General features: G+C 46.4%; 1 protein-coding gene and 1 long non-coding RNA gene across 3 annotated transcripts in view; one reads left to right on the top strand and one right to left on the bottom strand.

The window, feature by feature from the left end:
- CYP46A1 (cytochrome P450 family 46 subfamily A member 1) overlaps positions 1-21,336 on the bottom strand; it is a 42,613-nt gene extending 21,277 nt beyond the window's left edge. Inside the window, exons 1-6 of one of the 2 annotated variants that reach the window (XM_016926720.3) lie at positions 21,103-21,334; positions 14,483-14,563; positions 13,783-13,864; positions 10,157-10,199; positions 6,204-6,277; positions 5,642-5,728 (exon numbers count right to left, since the gene is read on the bottom strand). In XM_016926720.3, the coding sequence (XP_016782209.1) occupies positions 5,642-5,728; positions 6,204-6,277; positions 10,157-10,199; positions 13,783-13,864; positions 14,483-14,525 (329 nt within the window). In that variant the 5' untranslated portion in view covers positions 14,526-14,563; positions 21,103-21,334. Of the gene's footprint in view, positions 1-5,641; positions 5,729-6,203; positions 6,278-10,156; positions 10,200-13,782; positions 13,865-14,482; positions 14,564-21,102 lie in introns of both variants that reach the window. The other variant, XM_016926719.3, reaches the window with a different exon arrangement.
- Positions 11,673-15,085, top strand: LOC107968249 (uncharacterized). Its single transcript, XR_001709320.4, has 3 exons — positions 11,673-11,785; positions 12,425-12,484; positions 13,446-15,085. It is a non-coding gene; the product is annotated as an uncharacterized LOC107968249 (long non-coding RNA).
- Positions 21,337-21,557: the final 221 nt, after the last annotated feature.

Below are 21,557 nucleotides of genomic sequence, written 5' to 3'. Positions count from 1 at the left end.
TTTCACCATGTTGGCCAGGCTGGTCTCAAACTCCTGACCTCGTGATCCATCCACCTTGGCCTCCCAAAGTGCTGGGATTACAGGTGTGAGCCACTGCACCCGGCCCTAGAAATGTTAATCTTTTAATATTAATCTGAGTAAAGAGTACATGGGTATTCTTTGTCCTATTCTTATTCTTGAAACATATCTGAAAATTTGAAATTATTTCCAAATAGAAAGTTTTTAAAAAGAGAAATGGGGCCAGGGCCAGGGGCTCATGCCTATAACCCCAATACTTTGGAAGGCGAGAGCAGGAGGATTGCTTGCGGCCATGAGTTCCAGACCAGCCTGGACAACACAGCAAGACTCCGTCTCTGCAAAAAATAAAAATAAAAACTAGCTGGGCATGGTGGCACACTCCTGTAGCCCCAGCTACTTGAAAGGCTGAGGCCGGAGGATCACTTGAGCCCAGGAGGTCAAGGTTAGAGTAAGCTATGGTCACACCATTGTACTCCAGTCTGGGTGAAAGAGTGAGACCCTGTCTCTAAAAAAGAGAGAGAGAATGGGAGAAGAAAAACTAAAATAGTAACCAGCTTTTCATTGCCCAACTAGCCGACGCACATGCCTGGCAGCAGGTGAGCCTGGGGCTCTCCACTCTCATCTGGTCCCTTTGCAACATAAAACACTTTGAAGCATGCTGTTGCTCTTAGGAGGGGGATGAAAATCTTCACCTGAGCTTAAGAGCTGGAGTCTGCTTCTCGCTGACCTCCACCTATAACGTTGCCTTCCTGTTCCAGGGGCCTTTTAGCTCCTCCAAATACAATGCTCCTGCCCACCATGGGGCTGGTGCACACACATCCCCTCTCCTGGAGCACTCACCCTCTATCCCCCACAACCATCACTACCTGAATGTCTCCCTTCTCCAGATGGACATTCAAAGGCCGCTTCCTCAGGCAATAACTCTTGAGCCCCAGGTAGGTGCAATATATGCTCCCACAGCACCCTTGACTTTTTCTCATAATGCTTACATGGTTGGCAAGTATATATTTATTTGCAAGATGATTTGTAGTTGTCTTTTAAAAAAAATCTCATTTAAGTTGATTATCCAGATAGTATGTGGCCGGTTATCGTACAAACACTGAATCTCTTGCAGCTATTGTAGAAACAAAACTGGGCTACAATGTTAGGTGAACAATAAAATCCTGACTCCCTTGGTGGACTCAGACTGAGGTCTTCCCATAAAACCAAAATCTGGAAAAGTAGAAACTAGCAATTTACTCTCAGAGTTTTATTAAAAGTACAAAATTATATTCTGTGTGGGTAATGGTTGGAGATGAAACTCATCAGTGGTTCCTATTTTTTCTTCATTAGTGAATTAGGATTCACCAAGGCTCAATAATACTTTCATAAACACTTACAGGCATCTTCTAAAGTTTCTTTCATAAAGCCTTGTAAATTTGGCATTTACTATAGAACAGTCATCTCTAAGACAACACCTTATTGTGAGATTAAAAAATAAAAATATCTGGTGATGGTTGCGTAATAATGCGAATAAATTTAATACCACTGAACTGCACACCTAAAAATGGTTAAGATGGCAAACTTTATGCCGTGTGTATAAAAAGTTAAAAAAATAAAAATGTCTGTGAAAGCACTTTATAAACTATAAAGCACTGTTCAAACATGAGGTTCTATGTGCTGGAGATGCTTCCTCAAGACAATGACATGGTTATGTCATGATCATGTGGGCCATCATCTGGTTAGAATTGATGTTTCCCATAACCTCAAAGCTTCCTGAAGTTTGCTTGGCTGGCCTTTGCAACCCTGGCTCTTGGCACAATAAGTATTTCTTAAATAAATGTCTCTTTCCAGTCTACTCCTTCCCATTTTCACTTCTGACAACTTTCCAGTAAGACTGAGACTATTCCAATTCATTGATTCACTTACGCATTCATTCACTCTATGGGCATTCCTGGAGGGCTTGTGGGGTGCCTGGTGCTGGGCGCAGGACTCAGGGACAGGGTGCGTCTTCTGCCTTCAGGGATCCGTGGTCTAGTGAGGGAGGTGGACATGAATGGAAGCACTACATTGGGTGTGACAGGTGCCTTGATGGAGGCATGAACTCAGCCTCAGTAGGTGACATCTTAGCTGGGTATCAAAGGAGGAACAGGAATTCCCCAGAGGTTCACATTGAGGCAGTGGGAACAGCAGAGATGCCAGAAAAAGCACAGTGGTTTCCAGAAAGGCTGGGGAGAGGGGATGCAAAGGTTGGAGGGGTTTAGGGGCAGACTGAGGGTGAATGGGGTCTGATCTTCATCTCTCAGATGATAGGAAGCCCTTGAAGGCTTCAGAACAGGGGAGTGGCATGGTCAGATCTGAGCTTTAGCAAGATCTCTTCAGGATGGTGAGTGGATATATTGGAGGAGGGAGACAGGAGGAGGGTAGGCCAATGAGGAGGCTGTAGCAAGAGTTCCGGCAAGGATGTTTATACAGTCCTCCACAGATTACATAGTCAAGAGTTGCTTCACAGTGGAGAAACCTGGTAGGCACCACCTCAACCACTGTGCAAACTTAACATGGCCAGCAATGGGACAAATCAGTAGCATGTGCCTCCTGATACAATGCCCCATGGAGGACACAGCATCACTCTGTAGCATTACCACCAAAGAGGGATAGCCTGAGTCTAACAGTGCAGAGAGACAGCTGACAAATTCAAACTGAAGAACCATCTACAAAACTGTCCTGTCATCTTCAAAAATGTTAAGGTAAAGAAAGCCAAAGAAAGGCTGAGAACTGTTCTAGAATAAAGGGGGCGAAAGTGACAGGGGAATTAAATGAAACACATGAACATGGATTAGATTTTAGACAAAGAAAACAGCTACAACTGTACAAATGACAAATTTTGAATATGAATTGTGAATTAGATAACAGTATTAGATTAATATTATTACTTTTCTCATTTTGATAAACTATAGTTTGTAGTCATTGTTCATGGAAGTATTTAAAGGTGGGGAGCACAATGTCTCTAACTCTTAAATGGTTTTTTAAAATATGTACTATATAAAAAATATAAATATATATATATACACACAGTGATAAATATATTTACATATACACTCATAAAGAGAAGAAATGATAAAGCAAATGGTGATTTAAATAATAAATAATAAGTGAATCTGGGTAAAAGATATATAAGAGTCCCTTACACTATTCTGGCAATTTTTCTATAAATTCAAAATTATATCAAAGATTACCTTCTTTCCAATGTTAAAATAGAGTTACCATGTGACTCAAAAATTCCACTAGGTAAATACCCAGGAGAAATGAAAACATACGTCCATACAAACACTTGTACAAAAATGCTCATATCAGCATTTTTCATAATAGCCCAAAAGTGGAAACAGCCCAAAAGTCCATTAACTGATGAATGGATAAACAATATGTGGTATATCCATACAATGGAATATTATTTGACAACAAAAAGGAATGAGGCATTAATATAGATGACACCATGGATGAGCCTTAGAAACAAGATGCTAATGAAAGAAGCCAGGCATAAAGGACCACGTATTGCATGATTCTATTTATATAAAATGTCTAGAATGCAAAAATCCATAGACAAAGAAGGTAATTAGTGGTTGCCAGCAGATAGGGGAATTGGGAAGAAATGAGGAATGACTGCTTTTTTTTTTTTTGAGATGGAGTCTCGCTCTGTCACCCAGGCTGGAGTGCAGTGGAGTGATCTCAGCTCACTTCAACCTCCGCCTCCCGGGTTCAAGCGATTATCCTACCTTAGCCTCCCGAGTAGCTGGGATTACAGGTATGCGCCACCACACCCAGCTAATTTTTGTATCTTTAGTAAAGATATGGTTTCTCCATGTTGGCTAGGCTGGTCATGAACTCCTGATCTCAGGTGATCCGCCTGCCTCGGCCCCCCAAAGTGCTGGGATTACAGGCATGAACCACCACGCCTGGCTGAACGACTGCTTTTTAGGGTAATGAAAATGTTCTAAAATGTGCTGTGTTGATGGTTATAGAATTCTATGAATATACTAACGCCATTGAATCGTACACTTTAAATGGGTGAGCTGTATGGTATGTGAATTATACCTCCATAATAGTTATTTAAAAAGTAAAGTACAGTCATGTGTTACTTAATGACAAGGATACATTCTAAGAAATGTGTTGTTAGGGAATGTCTTCATTGTGTGAACAGCATAGAGTATACTTACACAAACCTAGACAGTATAGCCTACTACACACCTAGGCCATATGGTCTAGACTATTGCTCCTAGGCTATACACCTGTGCAACAGGTTACTGCAACACAATGGTATTTGTATATCTAAACATAGAAAAGGTACAGTAAAAATACAGTCTAAAAGATTTTTTTAAATGGTCCACCTGGATAGGGCACTTACTGTGAATGGAGCTTGCAGGACTGGAAGTTGCTCTGGGTGAGTCAGTGAGTGAGTGGTGAGTGTGAAGGCCTAGGACATTACTGCACGCTACTGTAGACTTATAAAAACTAGACACAGGCTACACTGAGTTAAAAATTTTTTTTCTTTCTTCAATAATAAATTAGCCTTAGCTTACTAGAACTTTCTACTTTATAAACTTCTCATTTTTAAAATATTTTTGACTCTTGTAATAACATTTAGCTTAAAACACAAACACTGTTCAATTGTACAAAAATACTATCTTCTTTGTATCCTTATTCTATAAGCTTTTTTATTAATTCTTTTTCACTTTTAAAACTTTGTTGTGAAAAACTAAGACACAAACACACACATTAGCCTAGGCCTACACAGGGTCAGGATCATCAATATCACTGCCTTCCACCTCCGCATCTTTCCTCACTGGAAAGTCTTCAGGGGCAATAACAGGCATGGAGCTGTCATCTCCTATGATAATAATGCCTTCTTCTGGATGCCTCCTGAAGGACCTGCCTGAGGCTGTTGTATAGTAAACTTTTAAAAAATCTGTAAGTAGAAGGAACCCATTCTAAAAGAATGTTTAAAAGTATAGTAAACACATAAATCAGTAACATAGTCAATTATTATCATTTATCAATATTACGTACTGTCCATAATTGCATCTGCTAGACTTTGGCATGACTGGCAGTGCAGCAGGTTTGTTTACACCAGCACCACCACAAACGTGAGTAACACATTGCACTACGCCATTACCATGGTTACAGCATCACTAGGCAATAGCAATTTTCGGCTCCATTATAATCTTATGGGACCACTGTCACATATGCATTCCGTCGTTGACCGAAACATCATTATACAAAGCACAACTATATCACCAAAACATAAAAACTCAAATGAATAAAAGAAGAAGCCCTGACAAGGAGTGATGAGGTCTGATGTGGGGAGCTCTTGGAGGACAGGAACCCCCATGCTTCTGGCCATCGTGGGCACTCAGCCCTTGATGTTCCCAAACTGCGTGGGGGCCTCATTCATCCCCACTTGGCCAGTCTGTCTCTCTCTCTCTCCCTTTTGACTATTAACACCCTGTCTTTCCCCTTTTTCCTCTCTCCCTTCAGCTGAGGGAGGCCCCCTTGGGTGGACACTTCCCTCCCCAAGGCCCACCTACACTTCGGCAGCCCCTACTGCCTCTGGCCAGGCAGGAGCCACAGAGCCTCCGGCCACACTCACCTCCGGCTGAAGGCCAGGTCTATGACTCTCCGCTGCTTGTGCCAGCGCTCATAGTTGCATTCGGACACCAAGCCTTGGCCGAAGAGTCTGTAGGAGACACACACGTGATGCGGGAAAGAGGGTAGGGGGTGGGGAGCGACTGCTTGATGGGCTTGGGGTCACATTTTGGGATGAGGAAATAGTATTGGAGCTGGGCGGTGGCGATGGTTGCGCCACATTGTGAAGGTACTGAATTCCACTAGACTGTACCCTCTAAGGTGGGGAAAATGGTGAATGTTATGTCAGTTTTACCGGAATTTTAAAAATAACTTAAAAAGGAACAGGATGATCGTGTTACCCAACCTCAGTGGCCTCTATATTCCCTGCCATCTGGAGGTTGGGGGAGAAGGAGGAAACTGCTCGTGACAAGAGCGGGGCCACTGTTTACGGGGCACTCATCACATGCCTGGCAGCCAGGGCCTCAGGCCTCAATTCTACACCCCACATTCTGGACCGCACTGGCCCTCACTCACAGCAGGGCTCTCCTGGCCTCCCACCCAGGCCTTCCACCGTACCTCCTTACCTCTCACCAAACACAGTCTGGAGCGCACGGTACATCTTGGAGTCCTTGTTGTACTTGGTTGACATCAGGAACTTCTAAATATCCCCAAAAAACCAACATAGGCTCATGCACCCATGAGTAGCTGCAAGATGCTCTTCTGAGACATGCCCCAAATAATCACCATTGGCTGAGTCTCAGCCGCAGTGTGCCCACTTCCCATGCATGATCCCACACAATCGTCCCTATCTTCAAGTAACATCAGCTGTGTGGGGATGGGGAAAATGCAGCACAGAGGGGCCAAGTGATTTTCCTGTGGACGTACAGTCAGAGAGCGTGGGGAGGGCTTGCTCACTCCAATGTCACACTCGGAACCCCATACCATGTCACCTTCCAAAGCAGCAAAACAGGAAAAGGCAAATGCTGCTCTGAAACCAGAGTGAGAAGGGGAGAAGCCCTTCCGGGAGAGGAAGGGCTTCTGGGTCACAGGAAGGGCACTCGGCACACATTTAATATTGCTAGCATGCACTCAAGCCGGGCAGTCAAGGAAGTGTGAAGGCACACTTCCACCCGGGAAGGAGAAACTGCTAAGGACTTGCCCTTGTGCCATAAGCAACCAGAAAACCTGGGAAATGTATGAAATGTCTGCTTTCAGACACTGGACAACAGGCAGTGCAGGATTGTGAAACTCCCCGGAGGAAAGCTCAACTTACCTCACCAAGAGCTGGATGGTAACAACAGTAACATTAGCCAACAGCTCTTGAGGCAGGATTGCCCAGTGGTTAACAGCGTGGGCTGTGTAGTCAGCCAGCTTCAATTTGGATCTGGGCTCAGCATCCCTGCTGTACCACATGCTAACTCTGGGACCCTGGATGAGTTACTCACCTCCTCTGCCCCTCAGTTTCCTCATCTTAGATGGATATAAGAGTTCCTGCCTGGCAAGTTTGTTGTGAAGAGTGTCAATTCTACATAAGAAGTGCTAAGAATGGTGCCCGGCACATAGCAGGTGCTCAATAAATTCCAGGTGCACAGCTGCACCCTGCAGTTCACTCAATGCCCAATCAACCCAAGTTGCTGAGATTACAGGTGTGAGCCACCACGCCTGGCTGCGGGTGTTGTTTTTATGCTCATCTTACATACAGATGGAGAAACTGAGGTTGAAAACTGACCCAAGGTTACACACATAGTAAATGGTAGACACAGGATTTGAATCCAGGCAATTTGCTGCGGAGAGAGGGGAGAGATGGCTATGATCCAGACCAAGGGACCACAGGTCCCCTGGTACCTTCAGGCAGAGGTACATGAGGGGGAACGGGCTGCAGGACCCAGAGCCCAGAGGCCTGCCCTCTGGGCTACTGCTTTATCCTGTGGGTGCTGGGAAGCAGTAAGAGGATGACTCAACTATCAGTTAACCTGGGTGCTGCTACCTTCTCTGAGATTAGCTCCTGGGGGTTTAATATCGATTTTTCAGCTGAAAAGAAGCCCCAGAAGTGGCTGACTTTGTGTCAGGAACCACATGCCAGGGACCTCAAAAGTAACCCAAACCCTGTCATTTGTAACCCAAGTTCTGTCCCACCAAGAGGAAGACTGTGACAGTAAATGCCCACCCTACAGGCCCCTCTCAAATACCCTAGAGTCACCTGAGGTCTAAGTGAGCCATTCTTAGATTGAACTGAAGATCCCTACCATTAAGGCAGAGTAGCCTCAGTCAGGGTCTGACCAGGTGACCCCCACAACCAGGCACCCCCATGGCCTGCTGTCCCAGAGGCTGGGGATCCTGTGATGGCCTGGTGATATAAACTGTGGGATGTGAGGGATGCACAGGGAACCCCCAGTGCCTTGCTGCTTCCTCTGGTCACACACACACTGATGGCACGCTTCCACCCAGGAAGGAGAAACTGCTAAGGACTTGCCCTTGTGCCATAAACAACCAGAAAACCTGGGAAATGTATGAAATGTCTACTTTCAGACACTGAACAACAGGCAGTGCAGGATTGTGAACCTCAAGAGAAGGAGGGGAAAAATGCGAGACCTATGACCTAGGATTACCGAGCTTTCTACCCAGAGGCAATTCCAGGACAGCAGCACAAAGAGAAAAGACCTAAATGCAGTCCAGCAGACGTGCCAAGTTGAATAGACAGAGATCAGAGGCTAGGCAGACCAAAGGAGGCCAGAATTAGTAGAACAAAGTACCAGGGAGAAGCTGTGCATGGAAAGAGCTCCTACACAGCATCTGCATGGGGTCCCTTAGGTCTTCGGATGTATACCAATCTATGCAAATGTAGGGTGGAACTTCAGAAGACTGGCCAAAACAACTTCTGGGGAAAGAAGAATTACTGGGTGACTACAGACTGAAGAATTCTCAGAGCTTACATGGGGCCAATAATTATTCAAGTTTCCACTACCCAGAATAGACAAACCTCAGACACAAGACTTTCGGTAGAGGCCCCAGAATGGTCACTCCTTAGCAGTAGGGCTAAACTAGCTCTCAGGTAAAAGTCTACTCTAGACCCCCACTTATAAAAGCCTTAAAGCAAGCCTGGAAAGGATCAAACTGATCTGCAAGTAACTTTATCATCTCAGAATGAAGTCAAAGAATCTCTAAAGGAATATAACAAAATCTAGTGCCCAAAAATGTAAAATTCACAATGTCCAGTATCCAATAAAAAATCATTAGACATGCCACAAAGCAGGATATTATGACCTATACCTAGGCCCAGATAATGGAATGATAGAACTAGCAGACAAGAACTATAAAACATCTATTACTAATATGATCATGGAACCCACATATCTAAGAAATTCAAAGGATCCCAAATAGAATTAACAAAGAAAAGTACAGCAAATAAAGTATACCAAGGCAGATCATAATCAATTGCTGACATCAGTGATAAAGAGAAAAATCTTAACAGTAGACTGAGATGAAGTGGTATAATATTATTTGAAGATATATTTATATAAGTTAAAGATGAAATTATAAACCCTAAGAAAACCACTAAGAAAGAGAGAAAAGGAACCAATAAGATAATAGTGGTTAGCTGGGCATGGTGGTAGTCTCAGCTACTCAGGAGGCTGAGGTGGGAGGATTGCTTGAGCCCAGGAGTTTGAGGCTGTGGTGAGCTATGAAACCTGGGGAACAGAGTGAGATCCTGTCTCAATCGATCAATCAATCAATCAATAAGACAATAGTAGAGATGAAACAGAATACTAAAACATACTTAATCCAAAAGAAGGCAGGAAAGGAGGGAAAGGGAACAAAAAACAGATGGGACAAATAGAAAACAAACAGTAACATGGTAGATTTAAACACAGCCATATCAATAATTACAGTAAATGTAAACAACCTAAGCACTCTAATTAAAGGCAGAGATTGTCAGACTGTATAAAACAGCAAGAATCAACTGTGTGCTATCTATAAGAAACCCATTTTAAATATAAAAATGCAGATAGGTTAAAAGTAATATAATAGAAAAAAGATACAACATGCAACACTAAGCATAAGAAAGCTGGAATGGAGGCTGGGCATGTGGCTCATGCCTGTAATCCCAGCACTTTGAAAGGCTGAGGTGGGCAGATCACTTGACGTCAGGAGCTCAAGACCAGACTGGCCAACATGGTGAAACTCCATCTCTACTAAAAATACAAAAATTAGCTGGGTATGGTGGCAGGCACCTGTAGTCCCAGCTACTTGGGAGGCTGAGGCAGGAGAATCACTTGAACCCTGGAGGTGGAGGTTGCAGTGAGCCGAGATAGCGCCATTGCACTCCCGCTTGGGCAACAAGAGCGAAACTGCTTCTCAAAATAATAATAATAATAATAATAATAATAATAATAATAATAATAATAAAGCTGGAATGGCTTAAAGTAGACAAAATATACTTGGAGTAAAGAATGTTATTAAGAATAAAGATGAACATTTCTAAGGATAAACGAGTCAATTCATCATAAAGACAAATCCATCCTAAATGTGTACACACCTGATAACAGAACTTCAAAATACAGGAAGCCAAACTAATGGAACTGAAAGTAGAAATAGATAAATCTATGATTATGAAGGGTTCAACATTCCTTGCCCTGCAACCACTAGAACAAGTAGACAGAAAATTAGAAAGGATTTAAAAGATTTGAATAACACTATTGACCAAATTGACCTAATCGACATTTCTAAAACACTTTATTCAACAATAACACAACATACACTCTTTTTAAGGGTTCATTAACATTCACTTTGATGAACCATATGCTGGGCCATAAAACAAATTTCAATTAATTTAAAAGGACTGAAATCATGATGATGAGTATTCTCTCTGACTTTACAGAATTAAATTAGAAATCAATAACAGAAAGATATCTAGAATATCCCCTAATATTTAAAAATTGAATAACATACATCCAAATAATCCATGGTTCAAAGAATAAATCACAAGGGAAGTTAGAAAATATTTTGAACCAAATGAAAATAAAACATATCAAAATTTGTGGTAAATTTGTCCTAAAGCAGTGCTTAGAAGGAAATGTATAGCTCTAAATGCTTACATTAGAACAGAAAAAATGTCTAAAATCAATTGTTTAAACTCCATCCTAAAAATCAGAACAAGAACAAATTAAACCCAAAGTGAATACAGAAAGGAAATAAGAAAGAGGAGAAATTAGCTGGGGGTGGTGGCTCACGCCTGCAATCCCAGCATTTTGGGAGGCTGAGGCAGGCAAATCACTTGAGGCCAGGAGTTCGAGATCAGCCTGGCCAACATGGTGAAACCCTGTCTCTACCAAAAAAATAAAAATTAGCCACGTGCAGTGGTGGGCGCCTGTAATCCCAGCTAGTCGGGAGGCTGAGGCAGGAGAATCACTTGAACCTGGGAGGCAGAGGTTGCAGTAAGCTGAGATCACGCCACTGCACTCCAGCCTAGGTGACAGAGCAAGACTTCATCTCAAAAAGAAAAAAAAAAAAAGAGGAGAAATCAATGAAATAGAAGACAAACAATGAAGAAAACCAATAAAACTAAAAGCTACTTCTTTGGAAAGATGAATAAAATTGATAAACCTTTTGGTGAACTGATCAAGAAAAAAAAAAAAAAAAGAAAACCCAAATTACTACTCTCAGGAATGAGAGAGGGAACATATCACAGATCCTACAGACATTAAAAAAAAAAAAGAAAGAAAATCTCATGAACAACTTTATGCCAATAATTTAAGCAAATTATGTGAAGTGAACAGATCTCTTGAAATATGTGAATTATCAAACTCAAGAAAACAGAAAATCTGAATACCATATGTCAACTAGAGAAGGAAATGCTGAAACATGCTACAAGATTAATTCACTTTGAAAACATTATGCTAAGTGAAATAAGTCAGATGCAAAAGGACAAATGCCATATGATTACACATGTATGACGCACATAAAGTAGTCCAATTCAAGGAGACAGAAGGTAGAATAGTGGTTTCCAGGGTCTGGGGGGAAGGGAATGGGGAGTTACTGTTTAACTGATACACAGTTTCAGTTAGGGAAGATGAAAAAGTTCTGGAGATGGATGGTGGTGATGGATGTACAACAATGTGAATGTCTTTAATGCTGCTGAACTCTACACCTAAAAATGGTTAAAATGGTAAATTTTATGTTATGTGCATTTTATCATAATTTAAAATTTAAAACATACAATGTAAACAAAATTAAATTTGTAACTTAAAAAAAATAAAAATTTCCCTCAAATAAAACTCCAGGCCCACATGACTTCACTGGTGAATTATATCAAATATTAAAAGAAGAAATAACATCACTCCCATACAAACTTTTACAGAAAATAGAGGAGGAAGTTACCACTTCCCAACTTATCCTATGAGGTCAGTATTAACCTGATGTCAAAACCAGTCAAAGACATTACAAGAATCAAATAAATATAGAAACAAAAACTCTTAACAAAATATTAGCAAATTGCATCTAACAATAATTAAAAGATAATATATCATGACCAGGAATGCAAGATTGGTTTAACATTTGAATATCAATCAATCAGTATAATTCACTATATCAATATATATCTTTAAACTTCTTTTCTCATTAAGCATCACGAAAGTCTTTGTGCATGGTTTTTGGTAGCATGCTTTTTTACAAGTCTTAAATTGTGTCTATGTTTGAAATTAAACTTTTAATGAAAAATTATTTTTAACATTCTGCTAGAGATTCCTGGTTATTCATTCAACCTGTCTCCTTGTCTTGACTGTAAGTTGTATTTTATCCCTCTCAGAGTCCCCACAGCCACCCTCCATTGCAGAGAATTGCCCCACACATCTGCTGCGCACCCACGGTAAGAAAAAAAATGCATCATTGTTTATTGAGCAATTGCTGTGTGCCAGGCAGGGGCTAGATGGCTCATTTATATTATTTTAGTTCTATTCTTACAACCACCCTGTAACAGAGGCACCACCTCTATTTCACAGATGAGGAAATGGAGGCCCAGAATGATGAAGCAACTTGTCCAAGGTCCCACAGCCAGTTGGTGGCAGAGCCCAGAGTTGAGCCCAGTTCTGCCAACTCCACAGCAGACACCCATTCTTAGAACCTTCATGGCAGACAGGACAGACAATGCCACCTGCCTTGGTTCCCTCATTTCACTTCTTTTTTTTTTTATTTTTTGGAGATGGAGTCTCACTCTGTCACCCACGCTGGAGTGCCGTGGCATGATCTCAGCTCACTGCAACTTCTGCCTCCCGGGTTCAAACGATTCTCCTGCCTCAGCCCCCCAAGTAGCTGGGATTACAGGCGCCCACCACCACACCCAGCTAATTTTTGTATTTTTAGTAGAGATGGGGTTTCACCATGTTGGCCAGGCTGGTCGCAAACTCCTGACCTCAGGTGATCCACCAGCCTCAGCCTCCCAAAGTGATGGGATTACAGGCGTGAGCCACTGTGCCTGGCCCTTTTTTTGAGATGGAGTTTCACTCTTGTCACCCAGGCTGGAGTGCCATGGCACGATCTCTGCTCACTGCAACCTCCACCTCCCAGGTTCAAGTGATTCTCCTGCCTCAGCCTCCCCAGTAGCTGGTATTACAGGTGCCTGCCACCATGCCCAGCTAATTTTTGTATTTTTAGTAGAGACGAGGTTTCACCATGTTGGCCAAGGGACTAATAAGAGTCCCTACTCCTATGAGGATTAAATGCGTCACTAATTGTGAAGTGCATAGAAAAGTACATAGTAAGCACTCTTTAAGGATGTTTTGACATATTATTTGTTAAATAAACTGATCAATTTTTAATTCTTATCATAGCCCTGGAGATAGAGTTATAATTCCCATCTCACAGATGAAGGAACTAAGGCAAAGAGAGGCAAACTAAACGTGTGTGCACCAGTTGGGCAAAACTTCCAACCCAAATGGGGACAGCAAGGTCCCCATCTACTCCCCACATCAAACGGCAATGCTTGCAAGAGTCCCCAAGAAGTGGGTGCTTAGAGGGAAAGATGCCATTCCTTTCTGGATCTTTGGGAAACCAGCTGAAATGCGCCTGGCTCTGGAACATTCATCCAAAGTCTCTGGGACCAGGCTTCACTCCCCCAACCCAAGGAAAGGCAGGAAACTCCCTCATGGAAACCACTCTTCCTCCTACCTTAACCGACTCGGGACTCGTGACGATGACTGAGGTTTTGTGGAAGACGTTAACCCGCACAACAGGTCCATACTTCTTAGCCCTGGAAACCAAAGTGACCCGAAGGAAACTGTCAACCACCTGAGGTATGACCATCACCAACCCCGCCCAGCAGAGAAACCGATGTGTCCCGTCCCAGAAGGTGCTCAATGCATGCTACCAAAAGAGTGCTGTGCTGGGGCCCAGGAGCCCTGGGGGCAAGGCTCTGCCCTGTTGCTCACTTGCCGAGTCATGTCCCCCAGCAGGCCTCAGTTTCCACAGCCATGGAATAGGGTTGGAAACACTCCTTCTTTGATTGTCCCAAAACGTTGTCCTGGGAATCAAATGATTTGCATCTTTGAAAGTACTTTGAAAAATGTAAAAAAGTGTCACACCAAACAATGACTGTTACCTAGTCACACCCCCCCACCCAGTTTACAGATGAGGAAACTGAGGCTCAGAGAGCTTCTGACGGCTGGTCTAAGGTCCTGCAGTGGGTGAATGGCAGAGCATGGCTTCCAAGCCAGCCTCACCCGCCTCCACTCAGGGGAGGAACTGCTGGGGCTGGTAGTAACCTGGGCTACGGGAAGGTGAGGCTGGGAGTCTGTGTGCTGGATTGGGTTGGGGGAGCTGCCCCAAGGGAACCTGGAGTAGGGGCAACGAGTGACAAATGAGAACCCACCAATCCAAAAACACATCTTGGAGCACACGGCCACCAACCTCATCCTTTTTCCAAAAGCAGGGGAGGTGTCCTAGAAGGAAACTAGAAGAAACAGGAAACATTAGGCTTACCAGCAGTCAACAGGAAAGAACGCTCCCTTCCCCACAAGATCTTATTATTAGGCCCACTTCACAGACAGGAGGACCGAGGCATGGGGAGGTTACAGCACTGGCTCAGGGACACCAGGCAGTAAGAATGAAGACAGGATGCAAACCCGGGTCTGACCAGCTCCAAAGACCCCCTTGGAGAAGAAACAGTTTTTTTTTTCCTGTCTCCCTGGCACAGAAGTTGGGGGCTGGCAGATAGAAAGGACTCAATAATATTGTGTGGGATCACCCTCAGATATTCCCCAATACTGACCACGCTGGGCACCACGCTAGGCTTCACCCCTCCAACCTCCCCACATGGCTGATCAGTCTGTTATTAACCATATTATATAGGACAGCCGAGATGAAAGGGTGAAGTCATTTGCCCACAATTGCACAACTGGTACCAGGGCTCCCCAAAGCCCATCTCAGCAAGGGATGGTTTGGTCATATAAATCTGCTGTGTTCACCAAATTGTAAAGAAGCCAGTGCAGTGTCATCCTGAAGCTCATTCCCAGGGGCCCATGACTTCCTGTCTCCTGTATGACTTTATTCCTACCAAGCTCAATGCAGCATCCCCAATGGGTGACAACAAAATCACATTCTCCCAGGGAAAGGTGGAGAGTAAATAAACAAGTAAAGACAATGTCAGAGGGTGATAGGAGAAAAAGAGAACAGAGTATGGGGAAGAGGAAGGGCTGGGGATGAGTGTGTGGGTGTCCGTTTTAAACCCATTTATGCCTAGTGTTCCATTATTGGAACGCTAAGCTTGTGGAAGTTATTTATGTCCTACTGCTCAAGGTCATCACCAAGGTCTGATTTTTCAAATTCAAAAAATTGCAACCTCAGGCATAAATGGGTTAATGCAGGCAGGGCAAGGAGTGTCCCTCTAAGAGGGTGGCTTGTGAGATGAGACCTGCAAGAAGCGGGGGAAGAGCCTTCCAAGCAATGGGAACAGCAGGTGCCAAGGTCCTGAGGTCAGAGTGTGCTTGGACAGTGAGGAAGCCAGTGTGGCTCGGGCAGAGTACTTGAGGGAAACAGAGTACAAGGTGGGTCACCAAGATTGGGGGCAGGTCATGTAGAGCCTTGTGGGCTGTGGTCCAGATTTTTGCTTTGACTTTGGTGAGCTGGGGTCCACTAGAGGGTTTTGAGCAGAGCAGAGATGGGATCTGACTTGGGTTTGAATGGATTGTTTTGCAGCAGTGCAGAGAGTAACCAGGGTAGGGGAGGAAGCAGGGACATTAGTGACAGGGAAGGACTGGGAGAGGTGACGAGGGCTCAGAACAGAGCAGGGCAGTGGAGGCAATGATAAGAAGAGGTCAGATTCTGAATGCTCTGTGAGGCGGAGTACTGGAACGTGCTGTTTGGCTATGGCGGTGTGAGGATGACTCTGTGTTTTTGGCCTGGGCTGCTGGAAGAATGGATGGAGCGACCATCTACCAAGATGAGGAGGAGCTGGTTGGGGTGGCAGAGCCACCATGCCCACCCCCTGCAATTTGCCAGGGCCGTCTCTGGCTCTGCCCACAGGAGATGAACCCACTTTGAGCAGCCCTCCACCAATGATCTCAGCCCCTCCACTTCTGGGGTAGCTCTGGGCATGTGCTCTACACAAGTCCCCAGGGTTCCCAGGGAATTGCACCTGTTTCCCCAAGAGGTAACTTGTTTTATTGGTTTGTTTACCTTCTTCATCCACTCTCCTCCTACTGTTCAACCTGGGATCATCCCCCACCTCCTAAACTACTTACACTTCATTTCTTATCTCAGGATCAGCTTTGGGGGGACCAATCTCAGACAAGCAGATGAAATTAGGAGCTTGGCTTGGGACAGGTAAGGTTTGTGGTGGACTATTGAGCAGGAAGTTAGGAGACACTCAGATCTGGAGCCCAGGGAAGGGCTGTAGGCTAGAGACATAAATTTGAGAGCCCACAGCAGAGAAGTGGTATTTCCAGCCCAGTGATTGGATGAGGCCACAAGGGAATGGATACAGACAGAGAAGAGGACCAAGAACTAAGCCATCACTGAGAAGTTGGGAGCATAGGGACAGCCAGCCAAGTGGACTGAGCGGGAGCACTGGGGAGGAGGGAAGAGAGCCAGGAGAGTGGGTGAGAAGCCAGAGGAGGATGCGGGACAAGGCGGAGGGGGCATCGGCTCTGCCCAGGCTGCTGGGGGCCAGGTTGGACGAGGATCCAGGGCTGACGGCTGGGTGCGACAACATGGAGATCACCGGGAACCTAGCCCCCAGCAAGTTTGGTGGAGAGGTATGGGGCAGAGAGAACCAGAGGGGAGAAAAGGGAGGCCCAAAGGCAGGCAGTCAGCCAGGTGGGTTACCATAGGGGGCGGCAGCTACAGGGAACGAGAGGGTGAAGGGAAAGGTTTTGTTCCAAGCTTTGAATTCTTACATATTATATAAAAATGGGGATGATGCAGAAGAGGAGGAAAAGTGCTGATTTGGAGGTGGGGGTGCTCCTAGGACAGGGTTGCTGAGCAGAGGGGGCAGGTTGGCCTGGGCTACCCTCCCGGAACAGCTGGAAGGTGCGCGTGGGCCTGGGGCGGGAGGTGGGCAGCTGCTCAGTGGAGCCCAGGAAGGAAACTCTCACCGGCTGCTCCCTTTGCTCAGGGAAGTAGGAGGCAAGAATAAAAGCTGAGAGTGCGGATGGAGGGGGAGGTGATGGGGACTGAAGCAGGAAGGGAGAGTAGGCGAATAAACGCCCTGGAGAAGGAAGTACAGGGTGGCCGCCTGCCTGCAGTGGAGGCCCACGCCAGGTGAGTGGCCTTGAACTTGCAGGAAGATGGGCTGTGATCATCACACATGCCTGGATGTATTTCCAGAGTAATCTAGTGTCCTCATTGTCGCTTCCCAAAGCTCACATTTTGGGGGAATGTTCTCAGTTTTGAGTCACTTAAGTGAGGACAGAGTCTGAGCCCAGAGCTTCCACCCTAACCCCTGGGGTTCCCTGCCACATGGGAAGGAAGGTGAGTGCCATCTCAGGAAGACAGAGGGCACAGAGAGGGGTGGGGTCCTCATGGCCCACCAAGAAAGGGGAAAAAAAACCCATTCCTCTGGCACCTGCAGGGGGCGCTGGGGAGGCGACAACAGAACAGGAAGACCCAGGTGTTAAAAACAAACAGGTAAGGCTAACACCATGGCCAGACATGGGGACTTGTTGCTCAGCGCCCCGGCAGGCAGAAGCCCACTTGGCATGTCCCTGGTGATAGACTGGACACGGCAGAGCAGCCCTGGGAGAGAAGAGAGGCAATCCCCCACCGCCCACCACCCCACACCTCTCCAGCACATCCAGTTTCCTGCAACATCATGATTGGCTGAGTGGGGACCCAAGCTCTCCTGTGGACAGAGAAAACCTTGGCCAGTGAACGAGCAGAGGCCATCTGGGGAGCCCATGGTGAAGTCACTCAGAGGGATGAAGGGAATGCTCCAGTAGTGGAGGAGCGGGCTACCCACTAGGGGTAAGCGTGAGGGTGAGGAGCCATGATTGTGGCTCATGCCAGAAGGGCAGGGTGGCGAGTGCTCAGCTGGGCACCCAAAGCTCATCAGATGCACCACCTGCCAGAGCCAGCTGTGGGGCTCCCCCATGGCCGGCCACCCTGCTCCTTGCTGAACAGCCCCACCCCAGCAACTGGGCAAATCGGAGTGGAACCAGCACTGTCTAGGAGTCAATTTATCCCCAAATAAATAAAAATTGGGAGAGAAAGACCTTTCATTGTCAAGTTTACATCCACTCCCACATTACCAGGAGAGTAGGGGCTGATGAGGAAAGTTAGAACAGTGACAGAGAAATAAAGAAGCTACAGGTGTTTGTGTGGGATCTGAGTGTGGGGGTCTGAGTTTTCAGCTGTTACACGGATCGGTGCAGTAGGATGTGGTAAGAAAAGCACAGAGGAGGGGCACTGAGGGAGGGCCTCCTGTAGAATGAGGAAGATGAAGAGTTGCCTCTTGCAGCGAGAGGGTTCCTTGCCTGCCAGCTGGCAAAGCCCTGGGGTACCCGGGGGCAAATGCTACTACTGGAGACTCAACACACAGATCTCTCGTCAACCACAGTATCGCCAATCATAGTTTAAAGATCCAGGCTTTTAATGTCAAGGCATCGGGTTTCTGCTAGAAGAGGTTCCAGAACTTTCATTTAGTGCAGTTTTATATTTGACCACTAACCAATTTTTAATCCAAAATCTTTTTATATATGCATTGTTCAGTTCACCTCCTTAGAATAAATAGCCCAATCACGATTATATTCATCTTCCTCCCACTGCTCCCTCCGCACCCCACACTCTCAGGTCACATGTAGACTCTGTGGTATAAGATTTGGGAAGAATTTAGCCATAAAAAGGAAAGCAATAAGGATACATGCTACTACATGAATGAACTTTTGAAACATTATACTAAGTGAAAGAAGCCAGACACAAAAGGCCACATATTGTATGATTCCATTTATATGAAATGTCCAGAATAGGCAAATCCACAGAGACAGAAAGCAGATTCATGGTTGCCAGGGCTGTGAGGGGTGGGAGAAAATGAGGAGTGATGGCTAATGGGTACGGCGTTTCTTTCTGGGGTAACAAAACAGTTCTGAAATTGGTGGCGATGGCTGCACAGTGCTGTGAATATACTGAAAACCACTGAATCATACACTTAAGAATTTTATGGAATGCAAGTTACATTTCAATTTTTTTTAAGATGATTTAAATTCTGCTTTCTCAAGACACAGAGACCAGAACAGGTCATTTGAGTTTATGAGAAGACCAAGTAACGATGAAACTTATCAGAACAAGCACCAAACTCATTCAATTCTAAGTGCTGATGGCTTCTCTGAAAACTTGAGAGGGTGATAGTGTCCACCACAGAACTTACGGGAGATTTCCACCATTCAACCTTGAATTGCTATTCATAGAGTGTCTACTATGCATGTACAATGTGCTGCTACATGTCGGAGATGCAGCAGTGACTGAGACAGACAGGGGGCCCATGGAAAAGACAGACACTTAAGAAAAACTTGCACAAATAATTGCCCAATTAACATTATGCTGTAAAGGAAAATTACAGTGATTTCAGGGTTTATAAAATGAACATAATATTTTTGGGGGAGCAGGCGGAACCTCCCTGAGGAGTTAGCATTGAAGCCAAACCTGGAAGGCTGGGGGAAGAAGCATCCAGGTAAAGTAGAAGGCAGAGGAGCTAAGCAAGGAGAGAGAGAGAGAGCACCAGAAGGGCAGAGAGCCAGCAGGGAGAACAGGTGCCTCCCTATGTCACCAGCCACAGAGATCTTTCCTGAACCCATCAAGCAGAGATTCAGGCTTCTAACGCCAGTACATCTGGCTTGTGCTGGAGATGGGTGCCTTCCAGAATATTCATGTCCTGAGATTTTAAAAAGTGTGTCTAATACAATTGTTTATTCATTCATTCAACAAATATTTATTGAGATCTGCAACACGCCAGGCACTGGGGATACACAAGCGAACACAGAGTGTCCCTGTCCTCCCGGGGCTCACATTCTAGAGGGGGAGACAGACAGTCAACAGGTGAACAGACAGTCAACAGGTGGAAAGAAGGTAACTTCAGAGGTGATGGCCCCTGAGAAGTCTGGGGCTGGGCGGTCTTTACACAAGGTGCTGGGCAAGGCCTGTTTGAGACGAGCAGAGGAAGAAGCCCGCCAGGCCCAGGCTTGAGAAAAGGACCTGGGGGGAGGGAAGCTGCGGGGGGGGGGGGCGGGGGGGGGGGGAGGCTGGGAGAAGAAAGGCTGGGGGCAGTAGTGAGAAAGCAAGAGGGAAGAGCAAGCTGCAGAGTGGGTTCTGAGTGCTCGGCAGGGGCCTCGCGGGCCATGCAGCCGACTTAATTTAGAACTGCATTTAGTTGTCAAGTGATGCGAAGCCCTTGGAGCAGGGAAATGACACATTTAATTTAAGCTTCACAAAGCTAAGCTGGGGGGGGGGTTGGCAAGTTGAGGGGGGTGTAAGTTGCGTGGGGGTGGGGACCAAGAATGCAATTGTAAGTACTAAGGAGAAGACAAATGGGGTGTCCCAGAAAAGAAATACAAGCAAAAGGAAACATGACTGAAGTACAGCGTGCTCCAATCCAGGCTGACCCTGTCCAAGTCCCAAAGTTAACAGCGCCCACTTTGGAGGCAGGCTGACCTGGGCTTAAATCTAGGCTTACCAACCGTGTGACCTTGGGCAGGTGACTTCGCCTCTGAGCGCCTCAGTCTCCTCGTCTGAACGATGGGTTAACAATAGCGCCTACCTGAAAGGGCTGTCGCTGCCATCACGTTTGTGGGGCCCAGCTGTGCGCGGTGGGCGCCCAGCAGCTGCTGCGGCTGTGAGTAATTTGTTACTAAGAATAGTTAGCGCCCCTCTCGGGGCCGCCGACTCCCAGCGGCCGCGCGCACTAGGCGAGGCCGGACCCCCGGCCTGGACGCCGGCTTAGACGCTGTCCCCAGGTCCCCAGTCCCAGCGCCCCAGCCAGGCCCCGCCCCCAGCCCCGCTCACCTGGGCCGCGGCGGCCCGGGGATGTGCTCGTAGCGGCTGCGAGCGCGGTGCACGAAGGTGCAGCAGAGGCCGAAGGCGAGCAGGACGGCGCTGCCGAGCAGCAGCAGCCCGGGGCTCATGGCTCCGGGGCAGGCCAGGCCAGGGTCGGGCCGGGCGCCGAGGGGGCCGGGAGGCCGCGAGCCGACTCAGCTGTCAGCGCCGCGCGCCGCCTCGGCCCCAGGCCCGGCGCGACCCAGCACCCTCCCCGCCCGCTCGGCTCCGCCCCCGCCGACTCCGACCCCTCCCAGGGCGCACAGTCCCCGCCAACCACGTCTCCGCCTCCGGCTCCGGCGCTCCGGGCCCTCCCCCGCCCCGCCCCGCCCCCCAAAGCTCCGCCCCAACCTCCACACCGCCCCAGCCCAGGCCCCGCCCCGAGCATGTGGTCTTCACCAGTCACAACTCCGCTTCTGGCTCAG

The sequence above is a fragment of the Pan troglodytes genome, chromosome 15 (assembly GCF_028858775.2).
Source record: "Pan troglodytes isolate AG18354 chromosome 15, NHGRI_mPanTro3-v2.0_pri, whole genome shotgun sequence".
Lineage (NCBI taxonomy): Eukaryota > Metazoa > Chordata > Mammalia > Primates > Hominidae > Pan > Pan troglodytes.
This window is presented reverse-complemented; position numbering and strand designations above follow the sequence as displayed.